This window comes from Numenius arquata, chromosome 1 (assembly GCF_964106895.1).
Source record: "Numenius arquata chromosome 1, bNumArq3.hap1.1, whole genome shotgun sequence".
Taxonomy (NCBI): domain Eukaryota; kingdom Metazoa; phylum Chordata; class Aves; order Charadriiformes; family Scolopacidae; genus Numenius; species Numenius arquata.
In genome coordinates, this window is record NC_133576.1 from 129,659,477 (window position 1) to 129,674,919 (window position 15,443).

The window sequence follows — 15,443 nt, forward strand, 5'->3', positions numbered from 1 at the left end:
GTCTTCATGCCTTACCTCACCTCTTCACTGTCTTTGTTCTGTCGACGAAGCTGGTCTCAGCCTGTCTCTGGCTTTCTCAAATATCTCCATACTGTCTTTCACCTGGGTTTTTTTGCTGGGGAAAAAAACCTTGGTTGATTTCTGCACTCTTAGCCTGCTTAATACCTTCTCAACACCAACTTCTGTCATAAAACTTTCAGGATTAGCCAATGCGCTGACTAAATTGAGGGACATTTCACTGTTTATTGCCTCAGTTATTACAAAAACTATTTGCACGTAGCAAGCGTAGGCGTGCACGTGTGCATGGCTCTGTGTGTGTGTGTGTGTGTGTGTAACACAGGGGTGTGTACTGAAATGATGTGTGTCCAGACCATCTTCCTCCTCTTACATTTTATAACTTGCTCAAGGGAGAGCAAAGCCATCTTTGACATAAACTTTCTGTCCTCAGCTTTCTCTGAGGACAGAAACCCACAGATTGATATTTTGTATTTTTATATGCTTGAAAGCCTTGAGCTGGAGTAAAAAAAATATCATGAAGAAGTTGTGATCGGTTTGTGCCATAAAGTTAATGGCAGTGTGAACGTTTAATAATCTCTGAATTTCAGTAGTCTGAAATTTCCAACCTGACATGGAGATATATCTGTGGATCCACTTTTGTACTGATCAGCTTTTTCTCTTTGGCTATAGATCACAGCATGGGTGCAGTATGAGCTGAGGTGGTTCACTTTGAAAAAGGGGGATCTAATAGCAGCTTACAACAAACTGGGAAGGGAGTGACAGAGGTGATGGGCTGGTGGGAGAGGGTATAACGAGGAGCACCAGCCAGATTTACAGCTTGGAAGATTCAGATTGGACATGAGGATAGACTTTTTCACCAAGAGGTTGGGGCAGCCCTGCAACAGGTCACCCAGAGAGGTCATGGTAGCTCCATCCTTGGGGGTTTTCAAAGCTCAGCCACACAAAGCCATGGCTGACACAGCGACCTAGTGTTGATGGTAGCTCTGCTTTCAGCAGGAGGTTGGACTGGAGAACTGCAGAGACCCTTTTCAACTAGTGTGTCATTTGTGTTGATTCTTTGTTTTTAAAAGAGGATTCCTTGATTTTAAAAGAAGGACCTGACCACTGTGAAATATTAAACTGCTCTTTTACACATTATGGTAGACCTCTGAAAATGAGGTGGGATGGCTTTGTGACCTGCCCTTAGTGAACAGCCACATCATTAGACAGGCTTCCAGTTTCTTGGATATTTTAGGGTGGGTGCCAAAGAGCCCCATAACCCACAGTCGTATCTAGCCTTATCTGCAGGATAAGCACATCACAGGGAACAGTAATCTAAGTTGCTCCAATTCTTGCTGACAGTGTAGTTTTGACCAGAATAGAGAGGATGCAGCTGGTAGAGGCCCTGGTGAGGCTCCCCCATCTGCCCCAGCACAAAGCCAAGGTTGAACATTTCTATGGCATTCCTGGCAGTGATGTCATGCTCTTATAGATCTTCAGTGCAGATTTCAAATCAGTTTCCCAAAAGAGTGGTCCCAGACAACCCAGTGCATCCACCTCCCCTTCCACCCATGCCTTAGCCCCACCATGAAGTCTGTCAGCCTGGGTATCAGTTTGTGTGGCCACGGTTTTGTTACTGATGTTCCCAATGGACAGATAATTGTCCATTAGCAACTGAAATGAAACTACCTGTTCATTTCATAAAACACATGTTTAGTCCTGGCAGTTTTAAATAAATTCAATTAAACATTCCAGTTTTTAATAATTCCATTTGAAATAAAGTGTCCAAAGGGAACAGTCTCTGTAGAACAGGATTATCCATGTAAGCCTTAACTGGAATGTTTCTTGCTTCAAAACTGATTCTTCTTTCATTAAAGAAGAAAACTGCTGAAATCCATGTTCCCTGCACTGCAATAACCCAAATCTGCTTTCCTCAGCAGAGAGCTACCATGTGCACGGGGAAGTGTTCAAAGTGCATTGGGATCACCCTGTTCCCACTGGCAGCCTGTGCCATCATCTCCAACATCCTCCTGTACTTCCCCAACGGACGAGTTCTGCAGCTCAGTGAGATAACCGATCTGGTCTGGTTTTTCCATGGCATTCTGGGAGCTGGGATACTGGTAAGAGAAAAGTGTTGCTACTGTTTCCTATGGGGTTTGTTTTGTTTTAAATTCAAGGCTAAGAAAATCTCTGTTAACAAAAAAAGTCATAGAGATGTGTTTTGCATAAATATGTGAGCTGCTTAACTGAGAAGTTGGGTATGGGGCTGAGAAAGTTCATTGAAGGCTGAAAAAGTCCCTAATCACAGGAATGCAAGGTATTCCTGAGATAAATACCAGGACTGCAAGTCAGAAGGAAGCAATAGGACTGAATTCTCACTGTGGAGAAGGGTGACATGGGTGCTCATCCTCCATGAGTCAAAGCAAAGCTGAGGTCCTAAGCTCAGCTGGAGGTGGTGAGTTTTCACTACTGTCTGAACCCCCTCATACTCCTCTAACTGACCTTATGCTCACATAATTCACAAAAGACGTTAAGAGAAAAACTGAAACATATTTCAGTAGGTGTTCATTAGAGACCCAGCCAACGCTCAATGAATGTGGAGCTGCAAATGGCTTAAATCCCAAATGCCCCCTGTGTTCCCACACACCCACCCAACACCCTGTGGGTTTGATCTGGTTTACATGTGCTCTTCTATAACCAGTTCTCCACTCCACCACTCAGGAAAGATTGCTTTTATGTGAATATCCATAACCAGAGGAACCATGTTTGGGAATACTGATCTTTCCAGTTCATTAGAAAGCCTGATCCCTTTATGCTCTTCCAATTATCCACCCAAGTGCAGCTAAAAAGCCGAGCGAGTAACATGAATATGACAAGATCTGGCTATTACGCAGCCAAGGCAGACAGTAACCTGGCAAGAGCTGGCTACCTAAGCATCAAAAAAATGAATGTTTAAGAGTAATTAATTTAGAAAAAAGCAAATCTCATTCACAGTCAGTCTATGATGCAGCTACCACTTAAGTCTATGGGAAAGCTACAATGGATGTGGTTCAGACTCATATTTCCCAAAGCAGAAATATGGTACAAGATCATTCAATAAATTGTTCTCCACCAGCAGCTTGCCTGCTTCTTCTTCCAGCTACCACTTGGGCCTATTACTCATGCTGAACTTGAACGTAAGCATGAGTTTGTGGAAGGAAGCCTAAAGGAAGAAGTGGAACTACATGAGAGACCTGTGGAAAATTCGTATCACTGCAAGCCCAGGAGTCATTGGCGTTCAATGAAAGGAAAGGCAGATGTTAGGCATGAGAGCATCACAGGCTCATTGAAAATGTGCCTTCTTTTAAGGCTTCCACACAGACTTGCCTGTGGCCAGCACCGCGTACATCAAAAATGAGAACAGCAAGTGAGGAAGGAGGAAAAATTTGCGTTGACCTTCAAAACACAGCATTAGGAGTAATTATTGATCCACAAACAATGCTGTTGAGTGTATGCATTTTCCAGAAAACAGCATGACAAATGCCCACAGGTGAAGAGAAGGGGAAAGAAAGCATTATCATCAGCTCCATTTTCCAGGTGCTGGAAGCATGGAAAAATGAAAATTGGCTTCTAGGCCTCCTAGAGAGCTAAGCAAGGGGAAGAATTCCCCATGACTGGAGCTTGGTCTGTATCCTGACTCCACAGTGAGGAATGTGCATGTGTTCCCCTGTGCACCTAGCTTTTCCCAAAGGAAACACAGGGAAGTCATGCCAACAGGTTGCCTGATCTTGGAGAATCTTCCTGTGACCACAACAGAGTCTCCAGAGCCAGGACTGTGGGGGAAACTTCATAACAGCCTGGCCTGGCTCTGTGAGCCAGAAAACCTACCTCCAGCTGGGAACTTCATCTGTAGACTGATACCTAGACCATCAGCATTCTCTTTGGCCGAGCTGCCAGCCTCACCCTTTCCTCCTCTGCTGCTTCTCTAATGGAAATTTATATGACGTGAAAACCTCTCCAATTTCCTTATTTCAAAAGTTTAGAATGTAACGAGAGGAAGACTGGCTCCATGTGTCATAGTAATGTCTTTCCTGATGGAAAGTCTGTGTGCAACACTGGGAAATGCCTGTCTAAGCCACAGCTCACGCACAGCTCTCATTTTACTGACAATATCAAACAAAAATCTAGCAATTTCTTATTCCCCTGTCAAAAGGCAGGTGTTTATAATCAGGCACTGCAAAAAAAGAAAGCTGCCAAGCAAACCCTTCATCCTGAGCCAGGCTAATAAGTGACCTAAAGGTGTTTGCAGCTTAGATGGGAAACCTCCAAAGAAGAAAGACAGCCCTGGAGGAAAGGGAGTGTTGGCTTGATGGGCAGAGGTATTAACTCTCCTTCTGAGTGCCAGACAGTAGCACGCGGGGGCTGAGGCTGCCTTGGGGACCACCTGTGATTACTTAACAGCTGACTTCTTTCCAGGAAGGGGAATGTCTTTTTACCCTTCATGGGCTATACCTGCAGGCCTCTAGCTGTGGTCCAGTGACCACTGCAGGTGCTGGAGGCTGCCCCTGGAGTGTGCATAAAAGGCAGCAGAGATCAAATCCTTTGAAAAATGTTTAAGGGCCTGCAAATCTAAGCAGGTTTCATACCCTGTCCTACACAGTCTAGCAGAGATATTCACACTACACACGTAAATTCCCTGGGCTTCATTCACCATGGACGTTCTGCACTTCCTGCCCTGCATGGGACAATATCTCTCCAACATCTAGTCAGGCTGTTTTTACAGATTTTACCTTTTTTGTTTGTTTGTTAGGAGAGTTCTCCTTCTCTCATTAACTTTATGGGGACCATTTCCTACTTTCTCAAATACTCATTTTCTTGCATTGCTCTTTGAGATGCCTACACAAGCAGTGGTGGGCAGAGGCAAGGCTTCAGGAGTGCTCTGGCTGCACAGCTAGACCCACAAAAGCTTTCTTGCCCTCTAACTACCAAACTAAATGCAGCTTTTTTTTTATCTGCAGAGTGCCTCTGTAAGGTGACATCATATCCCGAGATACAGATGGTTACTGACTTCATTTTATCAGTCCGGCTCCGCCTGATAGTTACCATGCAGAAGCTGATGTGAACTGGGAGTTCCCTGTTGAGTGAAGTCCATTTTGTAGATTTTCCAGAAGCTTAGCACAAAGAGCCAAAGTCAGATGTGTTTCAGGAAGTTTAAGACTGATTTCCTAATTACGGTCTAGAGCAGGATGCTCACAAGATTTAAACTGACATAATTCTTACCCCAGTGACGCATCTTTTCTGAGCAGAAATTCCATTTTCTCAAAACTGACATTTGTTCCTGAAAAACACCAAAACCCTGCTGAAAGGAAGCGGTGTAGCTTCAGCAATCTGAATTACTGTAGCAGAAACTTGACAGCCAGCTCTAGCTGTAATCCCATGCTTCTTCCCGAGTTACTCTTCAGCAAGCACCAACATCTAAGCAGGTGTAACTCACAGAGAAGAGGCAGAAGGTGGTTTGTATTCGAGGACCGTGATGTCCCAGCACCTAGACTTTACAAAACAATCTCAGCAGAAGTACTGCACACCAATTCAGTTTGTGCTTTTCTCACAGGTTATTTTGCCAGCATTCATGATGCTGGGAGCAGGTGGAGCAGGATGTTGCGCTAACAGATGTGGGGTAAGTGGATATTTATGTGTTGAAATGGCGCTACATGATTTGCCCATTAGCTCTTAAACAGCTCCTCAGCAGGTGGAAACGTACAATGACAAACCATCACACCACCATCAACAGCCATGTCAGGGAAATGCAGAAGAGGAGCTTGATCTACAGCGTCCCTGGGCTGGGGCTGAGAGCTCAGTTAGCCAACAGGAATGTTATGATATTGCAGCCACTGATATGAGCGAAATCATACTCAACAGGGCAGGTGCCGGAACGTTTAGCCACATCGTTGAGGGCAGAGGAGGATGAAGCTACTTACTTCACGTAAAGCAAAGCATGATTCCAGCTTCCCCCTGCTCAAGGCAATCCTAAAGATTGAGATGGCTGCCTGTTCCTTCTGCTTTCACCTGGTCCTGTTTCCTCCATACTCTTCCATAGCAATTTGCTTTTTCACAGGTTCAGCCCTGCTTACCTCCATAAGGGCAGATAGGCCTCCTACTTAGCACGTCCATGCTAAGAGCCTGAGCTGCCTCTGCTGGCACTAAGGAGCCAGAGCTGCTTCCTGGAGGCTGGTCCACGTGGAAGGCTTTGACCCATAGCACACATTTGCCCAAGTGTTATGCACATGAAAGGTGAAAATGCAATTTTGTCTCTCTGTCATTCAGAGAAAGACCAGAGATATTTTTTCTCTTGATAATTAAGAATATTATAAAACAACATGTTATACAGGCATCTCCATTAATCCTCCAGCCCTGGGCACAGGCTTCTATGTGGCTATAACTATTAGCAAGAATAAACTGACTTAGAAATATGTTTTTAGTCTGCATGCTTCCCAGAAGCAGCCTGGAATGAGAGATGCCATACAATAAAGGATGTCTCTTCTGTACTCTTCAATTAGCTTTTAGTTTGATTCAAGAGAAGACTTTTACTTTCTCAAGTTGTTTTACTTATTTCATTATTCATAATATCAAAATCATAGAATCATAGAATGGTTAGAGTTGGAAGGGACCTTAAAGATCATCGAGTTCCAACCCCTCTGCCATAGGCAGGGACACCTCCCACTAGAGCAGGTTGCTCAAAGCCCCATCCAGCCTGGCCTTAAACACTTCCAGGGATGGGGCATCCACAACTTCCCTGGGCAACCTGTTCCAGTGCTTCACCACCCTCACAGTAAAGAATTTCTTTCTGGTATCTAATCTAAATCTCCCTTCTTCCAATTTAAAACCATTACCCCTTGTCCTGTCACTACATCTCCTGACAAAGAGTCCTTCTCTGGCTCTCCTGTAGGCTCCCTTCAGATATTGGAAGGCTGCTATGAGGTCTCCCCGGAGCCTTCTCTTCTCCAGGCTGAACAACCCCAGTTCTCTCAGCCTGTCTTCATAGGGGAGGTGCTCCATCCCTCTGATCACCTTCGTGGCCCTCCGCTGGACCCATTCCAACAGGTCCATGTCCTTCCTGTGTTGAGGACTCCAAAGCTGGACACAGTATTCCAGGTGGGGTCTCACGAGCGCAGAGTAGAGGGGTAGAATCACCTCCCGCCACCTGCTGGCCACACTTCTCTTGGTGCAGCCCAGGATCCGGTTGGCTTTCTGGGCTGCCAGTGCACATTGCCAGCTCATGTTGAGCTTCTCATCCACCAGCACTCCCAAGTCCTTCTCCTCAGGGCTGCTCTCTAGCCATTCTCCGCCCAACCTGTATTTGTGCCTGGGATTGCCATGTCCCAGGTGCAGGACCCTGCACTTGGCCTGGTTGAACTTCATGCAATTTGCACGAGCCCATCTCTCAAGCCTGTCCAGGTCCCTCTGGATGGCATCCCTTCCCTCCAGCGTGTCGACCGCGCCACCTAGCTTGGTGTCGTTGGCAAACTTGCTGAGGGTGCACTCTATCCCACTGTCCAGGTCTCTGACAAAGATGTTGAACAGCACTGGTCCCAGTACCGACCCCTGAGGAACTCCACTCGTCACTGGCCACCAATTGGACATTGAACCATTGACCACAACCCTTTGAGTGCGGCCATTTAGCCAGTTCCTTATCCACCGAGTGGTCCATCCATTGAACCCATGACTTTCCAATTTTGAGACCAGGATGTCGTGCGGGACAGTGTCAAACCCTTTGCATAAGTCCAGGTGGATGACGTCTCTTGCTCTGCCCTTGTGCACCAAGCCTGTGGCAGTATTGTAAAAGGCCACCAAATTTGTCAGGCACAATTTGCCCTTGGTGAAGCCAAAAAAAAAAAATAACATTCTTCATAGGCATGTCAGGAAGTACACCCCAAGGGACATGTCATTACATTGATTTTACCAAATGTCACATGCACAGCAAGGAGGATTTGCTAGTGATGGCCAAGTAAGCCAGTTGCAGAGCTGGGACGTGAGCCTGGGCACCCTGACCCCAGTGCCTGAGCCAGCTGCTTCTACTGGTTTTGAGTGATGTAGAAAGAAGTGGTGAAAAACTGCCGTACTGTGGGTGTTCCCATGCTCTGCTGAACACGGTAAGTCACAAGGGGAACTCCAGCTGAACTGGGCTCAGTTCACACAGCATCTCAGGTCTCCTTTCACTGTCTGTAGCCCCCACGCTCTTCTGCTCCCCTTCACCACCCTTTCACTGTCTGAGCTATTCCTAGCAGCATCGCATGGATGCCAGGTATCCTCTCTGCACCTTCCCATCACCAATCAGTTACCTACGAAGTGTTCCTCCTCATCTTCATTTGCTGTTAGAGGAATACAATAGACATTGTTGAGAAAGTAGTTTGATTATGTGCTATTTGATTATGAGCTGATGGCCAGGTGATGAAGCTACTCAAACCAAACTAGAGAAGAGGCTCAGTGAGGACAGTATATCTTTGAAAATGTTGTCTTCTGGGACTGTGGGAATTGCCCACTGTTTCTCCCAGAACAGTACCTGGGGAAGAGTGATTTCCAATTATGTAAGATCTGAGATCCAAGATCTGAAGGCTAACGATGTGCTTCTTCAGGAGAAGAAACTTCAGGGAAACTTTACTTTGGGGAGAGCAGGAGGAAATGCACAGACATCCACAGCTGGGTTGCTCAGACGCCCTGAATATGGGCTGTATACCCAAAGGCAGGGTATGGTATGTCACCAGGCACTGGAGAGCAGAAGAACCCTGGGACTAATTTAAACATGTATGATGACTGTGGCTTCCCAAGGTGCCAGAATTCCTTGTGAGGTGGGTTTGGATGGACCTGATACCGTGTCTCCAGCTTTTGGTGGCTTGTCCACCAACTTCTACCTACTGGCAGAGAAATAGCTCACACTGGAGCTACTCAGGAGCCTATGTAATCCAAAGGCTAGTTTGGCCACTTTTCTGCTCTGGGGACCTTAGCTATAGAATTATAATTTACACTGAATACTCAGCATTGTTTTTCATAGGGGAAAAAAAAAAGGTTAAAGAACTAATACTGTTCAGAATTATTATTTAATCAGAACGTAACTATTTTCCTCAGGGCAGGGACTCTGTCCTATTTTAGTTTGTGCAATCCCTGGTTTAATAATTTCAGACTTCATCACAGCCTTTACACTCTGCTGAAGTATCAAGAGCAGTAACAATTACTAACTTTCTCGTACTTTCATTCACCTTATTGAGTTCTTCAGTTCACAGCGATTATGTGCTGCATTGAGTAAGTTTTTCCATTAATCCATTTTAAATCATTGCCTGCAAACATACTCAGATGGCTTCGTATCCTTACATTATAGAGTAATGATTTTGGAAAGTAACAGATTTAGAAAGCGTCCATGTCTCGCAGCATAGATAAATGAAGATAGCACAGCTAGGGAAAATGCTGAAAGGTTGAGGTGACGCAATAGTTAATAAAATTGTTGGATTTCCATAGAAAATGGGACAAGCCTCCAGAAAAGATTCCAGAAGAGTAGATATAATGGGGAAATGCCACTGTGTGTCTATAAAATGGCCAGGAGAGCCAATCTAACAGCTGCAGCAACTTCAGAGTCCCCTTTCACTGGCAAGCGCTCTTTGTCTATATAATCATGTGCACAGTAAAGGAAATAGATGAGATGAAGCTAGCCATACAGCCACCAGATTTAAATGAGAAAATCAGGTTTCAAAGAGTAACCATGCAAGATAGCACTGTACTAGTACTAGCACTAACTACTATCATAAAACGTAGAAGCAGCAAAAGACCATTTGACTCTTTCTATCATAATTGTCTTTGGGGTGGCCCATACTGGTAAGCTGTGCTAACACTAATCATTTGCCTAATTAAGATCCTTCAACCAAGATGCAGAATGCCCAGTTGAAGTAAATGAGAAAACAGGTGGGGAGAAGTGGTTCAGCGTAGGCAGGAGTTTCAGACGGAGTATCAGTCACTCACCATCACTGCAAGGCATGGCTGGTGATCCTATTATGGGAGACAGTGCATCAGCTACAACCCAGCGCTGCTTTGGTCTGGACATTATAGTAAATTACCTGAATTTTGCTGACAATGAAGGTCTGCTAAGAGGGAACTCAGCCAACATGCAGATAAAGACAAAAAGAGTGTCCAGCTTTGCAAAAAAAAACAGTTATTAATCAGTTATGATTAATACTCCTGAGAAATCCCAGCAACTTCTAACTCAAGAGTTGCTTTAGAGGTAAACAGACATACAAATGAGTCAATTCACACACTGACAGCAGGCAAGGTTGTACAGAAAGTGGTAATGTCATCTGCTGGCAAGTTGGAAACTGCATTCACCAGCTTGGACATGTTTAGATAGTGAATAGTTTTCAAGATTATGTCATGAATCTACAATATGGATGGTGGGTATTTCCGTCTGACCCTGTAGTGCAGCACTCTGCAGAGCGGCTGGCATCAGAGGAAGGTTTCTACCTTCCTTGTGGGCTATTAGAGTTCACTGGTATTTGCTGGCAACAGGAAAATGTGAGGCCTGAGGTATTTGGCTTCAGACCCAAGTCATGGATGGGAGTGTTTCCCATGTGCTTCCTCAGCCGTGCCTCTGCCCTGACTCCGAGGCAGCCTTGCTGCCTTGCCCCAAGTCCAGGTCTTCCCCTGGCTCTGGCAGTCTGCTCCAGAGTTTCTTCTCTCTTCTTGTTTTTGGCAGAGTTGTGTACAACCACAGGCAAGGACTCTTAACAGGACTAGTGGGAAGCCTGTCCCAGATACACCACCAGCAGCACCCTCCTGAGATTGTTGTTTCTATATAGAAACAGCAACCAGATACATCCCATCCATTAATAGAAAACTACCCCAAAACATAGTAAAGGTAACGTTTCTGTGGGAGTGGCCAATGTAAAACGTACAGGTGCATTACATATAATTCAAAGTCACCACTGGTTCGTTGCCACATGCAGCACAATTAGATTTCTCAACACAAGCAGTGGTAACCACACGTCAAACCTGTTGCAAAATTAAGGAAAGCAGCAATAAGAAAGACTCTTTTACATTTCTCATCAATTAGCAAAAACAACTAATGCATCTTTCTATTCCTTTCATAGCTGGTTTGGTAGTTCCTTGCTAGTTTCTGTTGGTACAAGGGCTGAGAAAGGTGCTCTTGGTGAAGAGTTGGAAATGCCAAGGCACATGATATGGACCCCATCAAGCCAGTACTGGCTTCATATTGGCTTTTTGAAAGAAGACCCACCAGATTTTTCATAACTGATGGGTTGAGTATGAGACTCTGAATAAGTAAAGCTCTGAGCTTAACCACTTTTAAAAGCAAAACAAATAAAGTTTGAAATCCTTTAACGTCTAGTATAGCCACAACAGTCAGAAAAAGTCTAGTTATTTTTTTGTTTCCACAAATATCATACTATTACTATAAGTTTCAGCATATAGTAAGAAACAGATAAAGATAATTGCTTCCCATTCAGTGTAAGCTTTCCATGCTACTCAAACCTCTGTGCATGTGATGTTGAAGGTCTCTTCCCTTCCAGATGCTGCTGTCAGTGGTCCTGTCTGTGATGGGATTTGCGGGAGGAGCGTATTGTGCTGTCATCTCCTCGCTGGGGCTGATTGGGGGCCCTCTGTGCGACACAGGTGATGGAGAATACCTCTACCCTTTCAGGAATGACACTCTGGAGTGAGTATGACTTACAATTTCCTCTAACTTTGGTTTCCCTAATCCTGCCCCCCCCCCCCATCTTTTTATAGCAAATTTGGATTTTTCCAAAGTGAACTGATGGTCCACCCTTTCTACACCTAAATTCACATTTCTCTGAGTATCATGTTCCAGCTGGTCATCTCTGTGACCAAGGGATCATCTTTGGGCAAACTGCCTGAGCTGCTTCTGTTGTGCTTGTCAGCAGCCCCTTGTACAAGTTGCACCGTGCTTTCAAAAGGCTGCTGAGCTGTGACTCCCACTGGAGTCAAAAGGAAGTGTTTGATAACTATGCCACATTAATCTGTTAAATCATCATGAATCTACTTACTTCTGAAGAGCAAACCAAAAATCTTCTCTGGATCTTTAAAGTTAACCACACTCTTCAAGCCAGAGCTAAAGACAATGGATGGGCTGGACTGAGATACCACAGCAGGGATGGAGAATATGAAGACACATTTTTAAGCCATTAGGGACCTTTCCCTTTAGTTAATAGCTTGGCCATAAAACAAAAGGGAGATTCTTGTGCATGCAACCAAGTACAGATGCAGCGCTCTTCCCTAGTCATCAATTGCATCTCTGCACTTCAGGGAGTTCTGAAGAGAATCACCAATTTTTACCAATTATAGTAGAATATGAGAATCACTTTACATTGGGCAAACAAGTTCAGAAAATGTAACATGGAAAGCATTCTCAAATTTTTACTTCCTAATAAGTTGCCAATTATTTTTCTTTATCACAGAGACAATTATTTGTTCAACCAGACAACATGGAGCATTTGCAAAGAACCTGAAAATATCATCCTTTGGAATATTGTCCTTTTCTCTATTCTCCTGGCCATCGGTGTGATTGAAGCTATTCTTTGTTTTATTCAAGTCATCAATGGACTTACTGGCTTCATATGTGGCACGTGTATGAGGAAAAGAAAGGTTGGTATGCAGTGGAAGATATCAGGATGCTTTACGTTCCTACCACTTTTACTTTTTCAGGTTCTGGTAATGGCAGATGATCAGAGAGATCTGCACAGCCCCTAAACAAGCTCCTCTGAGGAGCTGAGGCCGTACAGAGGCATTTTCACACTGTATCTCTCTCTCCCTCACATTGTAGTCAGGGGTAACTCCATCCTCAGACACTTCAAAACAGCAGGGCGATGTAATGTATCAATGTACTCAGTTACGTGGCTTGTTCCTATTCAAGAAGCCTTTTTGATAAAGTGTAATGACTCCTCAGCATCTGTAAGTGAGAGAGATGAGAAGCAGAGATTCTTTTAATTGGAAAACAGTGGTAAAAATGTCATTTTACAAAATGGAAGGAAACATCTTTCAAGTTTCTTTTATCACCACTGCTTCCTTCCTTTCCACTGTTTATTTTCGTTTTACAAGATGCTTGCAGTAAGTCTGATATCCTCTTGGAATATTAATTAATCATCTTTCATTCATTGCCTTTCAGACAAATATTTCTGGAATGTGAATGATCTACAGAGAATACCAGGACAAGCCCCAAGCTGCTGATTCACATACAACAAGGATAATGCACTGTGCTGTATTTATGGGGGGATGACAAAGAAAACCCAAAATGTTCAGGAGCTTCATGGGGCAAAATGAATTTTTGATAAAGAAGTCAGGGTAGAAGAGGGCTAGATCATTTAGAGCGGAGACTCCAAATTTTCATCTCTCTGAATATACCTGCTAAATCTCAGGTACTGGCAAAAACACTGACCTGCCTGGTCCTGACTGCTGAACTGGTGCATAAAATACAACAGTTCCCAGATAAAAGCTCACCACTCACCCTGTTGTGTATATGGGAAACTGAACCATTGTTAACGTATACATTTTATAGAATCATAGAATGGTTTGGGTTCGAAGGGACCTTAAAGATCATCGAGTTCCAACCCCCTCTGCCATGGGCAGGGACACCTCCCACTAGAGCAGGTTGCTCAAAGCCCCATCCAGCCTGGCCTTAAACACTTCCAGGGATGGGGCATCCACAATTGATCAGCTTCACGAAGCAGGCACTCTCTGGTTGGATGTAAATAACCTCCTGTCCCCAGCAAATCCCACCATGAGCTCACCTGTCTGTTCCTATTAACCTGCTTGCCGGGCACTTCCAGATTTAAATTAGGATGCCCAGAGAATACATCAAGTGGCACTTGCAGCACAATTGCACACGGTTTTCAGCTTCCTTCAGTCACCCTGGAGCCAAATCTCCTTGTGGCCATCTGGTAGCTTGCTGTCATGTTTGACAAAGTCCAGTGCACCTCTAAATCAGTTCTTCAGGAGCATCTGAGAGATGTGGTAGCCCTGAAGGGGCATTTGGGTCAATATGGACAGTAGGGTTTGAAGCAAGAGTTTAGAATTGTCCAGTTTAACAGAACAGTGAAGAACCTCACCACCAATTTTGCCCTCGCGAGACTGCATAGGAATTTCACTAATTTCCTCACAGGTCTGTGGGTCTGTTCTTGAATAGATCACATGGGCAAAGTAATTAACTGCTAAAGATAAACATTAAATTGATAAAGGTAGTAATTATGTGCAGTTTAGTAACTAATAAGAGATACAATCTGAAAAGGCAATAAATTGCATCAGTTTTAGTGTTACAGCAACAGTAATCCCAACCAGGAATTGCGCAATTCTCCATCATCACTCAAAATCAAGCCCTTGATGCTAAAGTCCATGACTGGTAAATTTCAGAAACCTCATCATTTCAGTGACTCCCTCAAAGGTTAATTCTTGGCCATGCCACTGACTTCCCTGGGTCAGCCAAACTGTAAGATGATCTTTATCCATCCTGAACGCATGTATGCAGCTATGAGAAGCTGAATATATCAGAGCACTCGGAGTCTATTTTTCAGAGAGAGACATTTATGTTTTCTCGGTCAAAAGTTGTTTGTATTTCTGCATTGTAGAATGAGAGCAAGTTATTTGAACACAGTCATTGCAGACACATACGGCTGTTTGTGCTGTCCTCTAATGCAGCACACAAACCCCTTTATGCAAAATGGGGAAGAAAATGTCAAGTGGGCCAAGAAGAGGAGCACATGTACACTTCCTTGGAGGATAGCTTCACCCTTAGAAGCAGGAAATTTGCCGCATAAAACTTAAAAGTACCTTCCATAAAAAAAAAGCTTAAGATGTGTTGACGTTCGCAATCATGACTAAGTGCATCCAAACCTGCCAGGTGGTTTAAAAACTCATGTTCATTGCCAGCAATGAAGGCTGGGCAGTGCTATCAGATATGGCAGACATCAAAATAAAGCCAACTGTTTAAAAAAGGGTCAAGGAGGCAGCTAGAAATAAGGATATTTGGCATGTCGTCGGGTGGACAGAGACTCCATCAGCAGAGGGGTTCTATGAGCTCTTCACGGTCCCTAAATATCAGCCCTGCCCTCATCCTTTAGTTTTGTCTCCCTGACTCTCATCTCTGTGATAAAGCCAGTTTGGGCTGTGCTGGCACCAGGAGAGGGAGAGGTCCCCACTGGCACACACCACCTCCAGCACGGGGTAGTAAAAGCACAGTTACTGCTGCCATCTGCTTGTTCCAAGCTGTCCTGCCCTGGGGATGTTTAGTGTCACGTCTGTGTGCTTACGGGGACACCCTCTGTTCTGCCAACTGAGCAATCACTGACCTCACTGATATATGTAAATATTAAATATTGTTATTCTGAAGTTGTTTTCTGGCTTGATTTGTGTGACCTAAAGGACTTGTGACTTCAAACCAGCTCCAGTAGGAAGAGACA

The 15,443-nt window shown here is 44.4% G+C and overlaps 1 protein-coding gene across 1 annotated transcript; it reads left to right on the top strand.

Annotated features, from left to right (window-relative positions):
* The first annotated feature begins 1,946 nt into the window (after nt 1-1,946).
* LOC141468848 (transmembrane 4 L6 family member 1-like) lies at nt 1,947-13,177 on the top strand. Its single transcript, XM_074154066.1, has 5 exons — nt 1,947-2,117; nt 5,588-5,653; nt 11,544-11,689; nt 12,450-12,636; nt 13,157-13,177. The coding sequence occupies exons 1-5, from the start codon at nt 1,947-1,949 to the stop codon at nt 13,175-13,177; spliced, it is 591 nt and encodes a 196-aa protein (XP_074010167.1).
* Nucleotides 13,178-15,443: the final 2,266 nt, after the last annotated feature.

Excerpts from the sequence above, each read along its gene's own strand:
- LOC141468848 (XM_074154066.1), top strand. The coding sequence starts at position 1,947 with ATGTGCACGGGGAAGTGTTCAAAGTGCATTGGGATCACCCTGTTCCCA. Across the intron at positions 2,118-5,587 it reads TTCTGGGAGCTGGGATACTG|GTTATTTTGCCAGCATTCAT; the intron begins GTAAGAGAAAAG and ends CTTTTCTCACAG. Across the intron at positions 5,654-11,543 it reads GTTGCGCTAACAGATGTGGG|ATGCTGCTGTCAGTGGTCCT; the intron begins GTAAGTGGATAT and ends CTTCCCTTCCAG.